The sequence below is a fragment of the Hevea brasiliensis genome, chromosome 9, assembly GCF_030052815.1.
Source record: "Hevea brasiliensis isolate MT/VB/25A 57/8 chromosome 9, ASM3005281v1, whole genome shotgun sequence".
NCBI lineage: Eukaryota > Viridiplantae > Streptophyta > Magnoliopsida > Malpighiales > Euphorbiaceae > Hevea > Hevea brasiliensis.
In genome coordinates this window covers 83,511,261-83,516,874 of record NC_079501.1, presented here as the reverse complement: position 1 = coordinate 83,516,874, position 5,614 = coordinate 83,511,261, and the positions used below count along the sequence as shown (strand labels likewise).

The 5,614-nt window shown below is 30.8% G+C and overlaps 1 protein-coding gene across 1 annotated transcript; it reads right to left on the bottom strand.

The window, feature by feature from the left end:
• Positions 1-1,877: 1,877 nt before the first annotated feature.
• LOC110640378 (NADP-dependent alkenal double bond reductase P2) lies at positions 1,878-4,291 on the bottom strand. Its single transcript, XM_021791667.2, has 5 exons — positions 3,849-4,291; positions 3,565-3,742; positions 3,233-3,399; positions 2,801-2,883; positions 1,878-2,470 (listed from the first exon to the last, which is right to left on the bottom strand). The coding sequence occupies exons 1-5, from the start codon at positions 4,086-4,088 to the stop codon at positions 2,092-2,094; spliced, it is 1,047 nt and encodes a 348-aa protein (XP_021647359.1). The 5' UTR covers positions 4,089-4,291; the 3' UTR covers positions 1,878-2,091.
• Between the last annotated feature and the right edge of the window lie 1,323 nt (positions 4,292-5,614).

Here is a 5,614-nt window from a genome sequence, read left to right as displayed (position 1 = left end):
AAATTACAGAAAGACATATATCTTATATTTAAAAACTCTCTTTTATATATAATATAATATAATATTTAAAATAATATTTTTAACTATGAACCTCCATGTCAATAGGCTTGAATTTGAATGGCTAACCATCCCACCGGATCCCTCCCCTTTCATTTCCTTTCCAGTCAATTGAACTTTCAACCTTCAGAAAAAAAAAAAAAAAACTTTGTACCTTTCGCATAAGGCCGATGCTTACTCCTAATGTTGATAGGTGCAGTGAATTATTGGACAAATAATGCTTAATTTCACCCGTCATCTCTCAACTTTAAGAGTTATTTTATCGTTGTTTCTCAATTTTAATTTGTATAATAAACATACTCAAATTTCAATTTAATATCACAAAAAATTCCTTTGATCATATTCTATTGGACACTCCCATGTACATTTTTAAGAAGATTGACTAAGCCATCGAAATCTGCTGCCTAACTTGCATCATTTTGTGGAAGATTATTGGATAGACAGATTTATTATGGATCTAAAATATGTGAAGCTCATATATTTAAGTATCATAACACATTTTATATCTTGAATCTACGATAGATCAAGTCTAAAAATAAAAGCCTTGATTTTTTTACTCTACTATGTGATCCTTCTATCTTCTCTTCATTTTGCCTACTCAAACCCTTTCCTCCGTTCCTCACGAGTCTCGACCTCGCCTCTTACTTTTATTGTGCCAAACTAGATTTGTGTTTCTTTGATGTTATTTGTACTGATATTTTGTTAGGTGTGATTGTTGAAGTTTGAAATTTATTGTTTGAATTTGAAGCATTGAAAAATGAAATTTGTTGTTTTCCATTGAATTTCTAGTTTCAGTGAAAATTTTCTAGTTTTGATTTTTTTTTTTTTATAGTAAGATTTAGTTATTGGATGTTGATTTTGAATAATTCGAAGATTGATGACTAAGAAGCAATTTGATTTTTGATTTTGTTTTCCGCCTTGCTTGATTATGTTTATTGAAGGAGAGAGTAGCCAAAACTAATGAATTTGTTCATTCCATTCTAGTTCTATTTAGTTTGATTTTTTATAATTTTAGAAGTCAATTTTACGATTAATTTGTTCGATTTGAAATTAAACGTACTTCAAATCAATGAATTGCATACTTTAATTGAGGTTGGATTTGACTTTTGTTTCACAAAAAATAAAAAATATTTTTATAAAAATAATTTTTATTATTCATTCATAATATTAAATTAATTATATGTATTTATATTATATATATATATATTTTATATTTTAATAAGATTATCAAGTTTTAAAAAATAAAAATAACTAAATTTTCTATTTAATTAAAAGATTGACTATTTTTTTAATAGTTTAAAATTAAAAATTTTGAAAAAATATTTTTCCTAAAATAAACAGTGATAGAATGACAAATGATGGCCTGATGATTAACATCAACTTTTAAAATTTAAAAGAAAAATAAAAAGTTTTATCGTTACAAGTTGGTGTTTACAACGATACCCCTAATAATATTTTATGGTATTTCAATTATTTTCATGATCCCATAAGCATATGTATAAAATTAACCAATAAAATAACTCAAAATTTCACTATAATCATAAAGAGTTATGAAATGATTCTCATTAATCCCATTCTATAGCCATAATGGAGTTTTTTACTTAAAAAAAAAAAAAAAGAAGCTCATTTGGCTTCCTGAGAGGAAAACAAAGTGCGCCTTCAAATTTCTATTTTTAATGAATGTAACAGGAAGAAAAGATAATCTACATTTATTCAACTTCTAATGAGCGAGTTTAAGGAATTTGTATTTGGTGAAATTGATTATATCATGAATGTCTCACGTGATACTCACCATAAGAGGTTTGATTTTGCTCTGCATCTGACACTGCAATGCTATAGGACCAATGTCCTAATGACGTTTTATTATCAAGTAGAGGTAAGCAAATACAAAACAAGAAATTATTATATATGGTATGGTGATTCACATGGAACCCACCATAATCCATGGTTATAAAGAAACTATACATACAATGGTTGCACGGTATAAAACATAACAAGAGCACTGCAGCTAGATGATCTGAACAGAAAGCTAAATCACTCGTGAGCAATTGCTACTACTTGTTTCCCAACATTGCGGCCACTGAAAAGGCCTATCAGAGCAGCAGGAGCATTCTCAATGCCTTCAGTTATGTCTTCCACATAAGTAATTTTTCCTTCTCTAATGTAAGGAACAACAAAGTCCAACAACCTGGAGTACTGGCTGAAGTAATCGAAAGCTATAAATCCTTGTATCCGCAGTCGCTTTAAAATAATGGTAGCCAAATTGTGTACTCCTTCAGGCTGCTGCAGATTGTATTGAGAGATCATTCCACATGCTGCAATCCGTCCATGTGCTCTCATGTTTGGAAGCACTGCGTCAAGCATTTTGCCCCCAACATTTTCGTAGTAAATGTCAATGCCTTCTGGGAAATACCTGAGGATCGGAAACTACATCTATCATGAACTCAAGATATAAACACGTGGATTTACATGTAGGACCCACCGTACATATTGTGTCTTAGTTTGCAAGAATTTCCCATTTAGTTACATTACTTTGAGTCTTGTTGTTGCAGCTACTAAATGTTACAGGCTGCTCATAATGCAGAGAGTTTAGAAAATTGATGACATAGTGACAATTATAGCACAGAAGGGTTATTTTTTAAGGGATCGTTAGAAGAATCAAGTCTACAAGAGTGGTAATCTTTTTACCTTGTAATTGAAGCTTGAGATGAAAGTCTTATTTTGCTAAACAACACAAACTGACCTTTTCAAAGCTGCATTCCAGTCATGCTCCTCTTTATAATTGAAAGCTTCATCAAAACCAAACTTGTTCTTCAATAGTTCAACCTTGTATTAGACAAACCAACATAAAATTGAATAGGAGCTCATCATGTTCCATAATAAACTCATCCAATCACCACTAATTCACTGAAGGATAAGGGTTAGGAGAAACTCAATTAGAATTGTGAATAAGATAATTCCATTGCCAGAATACTACTCTGTGTTTTCATGTATGAAGTTAGCAATTGACCTTGCAGGATGAGAAACAGGCCCGTGGCCAGGCCTAAGATCAAGTATATTGAAGTACCACAATGACTGATTAGGATGATTGTTGTTGACATACTAGAAAGGATCCATCAGATCAGAAATGAAACATTAATCACAGAAACAAAGTATAACAATTTTACTGGCTAACCTTTTGTTTGCTTCCAGCACTTCCAACAACATAGCAGCCCATCCACTTTGCAAACTGTCCAACAAGCTGACCAACCGCACCAGATGCTGCTGATACATACACACGTTCTCCTTCCTTGGGAGAACAAATGTCTGTTAATCCAAAGTAAGCAGTGACGCCAGGCATGCCTATAAAAAGAAGAAAAAACGTTAAGGGAAAAAAAAAAAAAAAAAAAAGAGAAACAAGAGAATATTGACATCTACAATGAACTAGTTAAGAAAATTCCACCAATAGCAGAACCAAAAAATCCCAATTAATTTAAACAATGCGGATTGATGAAAGAACTTAATTACCAAGAAGTCCAGTGTAGTAGGAAAGGGGAACATCAGTATGTGGAATTTTAAAGAGTCTCTCAGGCTCTGTTATAAGACTGTACTCTTCCCAGCCGTTTACTCCCCACACCAAGTCTCCTTTCTTGAAGTCAGGGTGCCCAGAATCCACCACTTTAGCCACTACAAATCCATATATCGGCTGTTTGAATATAAATTTTAGTTAATTACCATTAAAATAATTCACCCATCATCAATAAATAAATAAACACATTTTATAAAACAAAAGATCATAAGAGAGAGATTACAGAGCCAGGCTGAAAGGGAGAGAACTCGGGATCTTCAGATGGGATATTTGACATGCGGAATCGCAAGTAAGGATCACAGGACAAGTAGAGATTTTTAACTAAAACAGCTTTACTACCTTCTGGTACTTTGAGTTTAGTAGAAGTAGTGGTCAAATACATGTCTGTTTCTTTAGGAAAACCACTCACATAACCCTTGAATATCACCTGTTTGTTGCTCACTGTCTCTTCCTCACCTGCCATCTCTTCTCCACTTCACAACTCTTCAATCCCTAGTGTGGATGATCTTGTTTTGGCCATCTATATATACCTTCAGAGGTTGGATTTGTAATTACATTTACAGTCGTGATTTGATGAGTAGATAGAGAAACAATATTAAACGCGCATCAATATGTGGGGCACATAAGATGCAATAATCATAGCAAAGCGGTAAGCGATGATGTGATTTTTTGGTTTTTCATCTTTTTTTAGTGCCTGATTCGTTTGATCAGATCACTACTTACATCAGCATAGCTCCTCTGTTGCTTTTTAGTGGTGCGTACAGCCATGGATATGGCGTCACCTCTGCAACCACAACTCTAAATTCTCCATTATTAATTGGAAAATTCAGGCACTTACTGTCATTTCTAATAGTTTTTTCCTAGGCCGCCGGTCCACTATCAATCTAAAACTTAAAAATATAAATCATGTGACGTCCCAAGGACTACCTCGTCCCGCATGGGCGGGAAGAAAAAATAGGAGAGTTTTATATAACCTTAGCTCCCACTAGCTACGTGTCTTAATTTAATCAGTTTGAATAAATGACAAGATTTGAATATATAAATAATAGCTGAACTTTAATTTGGGTTGTCCAAATTGTAGGCAGAGAGGATAACATAGAACAAGTAATTCTTTAATTTAAGAGGTATCGTATATAATTTATCTAAATTGAGTTGGACTGGTGACCTAAATTGAGTATATCGTATATAATTTACTTAAATTGAGTTGGACTAGAGCCACCAATAGTTAGACTGTGGTAAATTTTATTTATTTTATATATAATAATATATTTTATGTGACAAATTTTATTTATTTTATATATAATAATATATTTTATTAAATTAATTGTTTAATTTAAGAGGTATCGTATATAATTTACCTAAATTGAGTTGGACTGGAGCCACCAATAGTTAGACTGTGACAAATTTTATTTATTTTATATATAATTTATATATACAAGTATATATATTCAATTCATGATAATATTGTACATGGGTCGGTTTGGGTGTATTTAATATATTTTATTAAATTAATTGTTTAATTTAAGAGGTATCGTATATAATTTATCTAAATTGAGTTGGACTGGAGCCACTGTGACAAATTTTATTTATTTTATATATAATTTATATATACAAGTATATATATTCAATTCATGATAATATTGTACATGGGTCGGTTTGGGTGTGTTTAATATATTTTATTAAACCAAATCAAAAGAAGTTAATTTTGATAGTATTCAAATGGAAATTAATAAATTAAATTACAAAATTACATATGTTTGATTTTCACATTAATTGGGTTGGATTTAGTTTGGACGATTTTTACTTGTTTTAATACTTTTATATTTTTATAATTTAATTTTTATTAAATATTTTTTTATATACATATTATTGTACATTAATTAAAGATAAAATATTAACTTAAAATGTATTATTCAGTAAAAATAAATAAGAATAAAAAATAAAATAAAGTTATTCAAGTGTTTTATATATATATATATGTGTGTGGTT

Coding starts and splice junctions, on each gene's coding strand:
- LOC110640378 (XM_021791667.2), bottom strand. CDS start 4,088: ATGGCAGGTGAGGAAGAGACAGTGAGCAACAAACAGGTGATATTCAAG. Junction 2,884..3,232: donor GTGCTGGAAGCAAACAAAAG/GTTAGCCAGTAA, acceptor GTCTAATACAAG/GTTGAACTATTGAAGAACAA. Junction 2,471..2,800: donor TGGAATGCAGCTTTGAAAAG/GTCAGTTTGTGT, acceptor TCCGATCCTCAG/GTATTTCCCAGAAGGCATTG.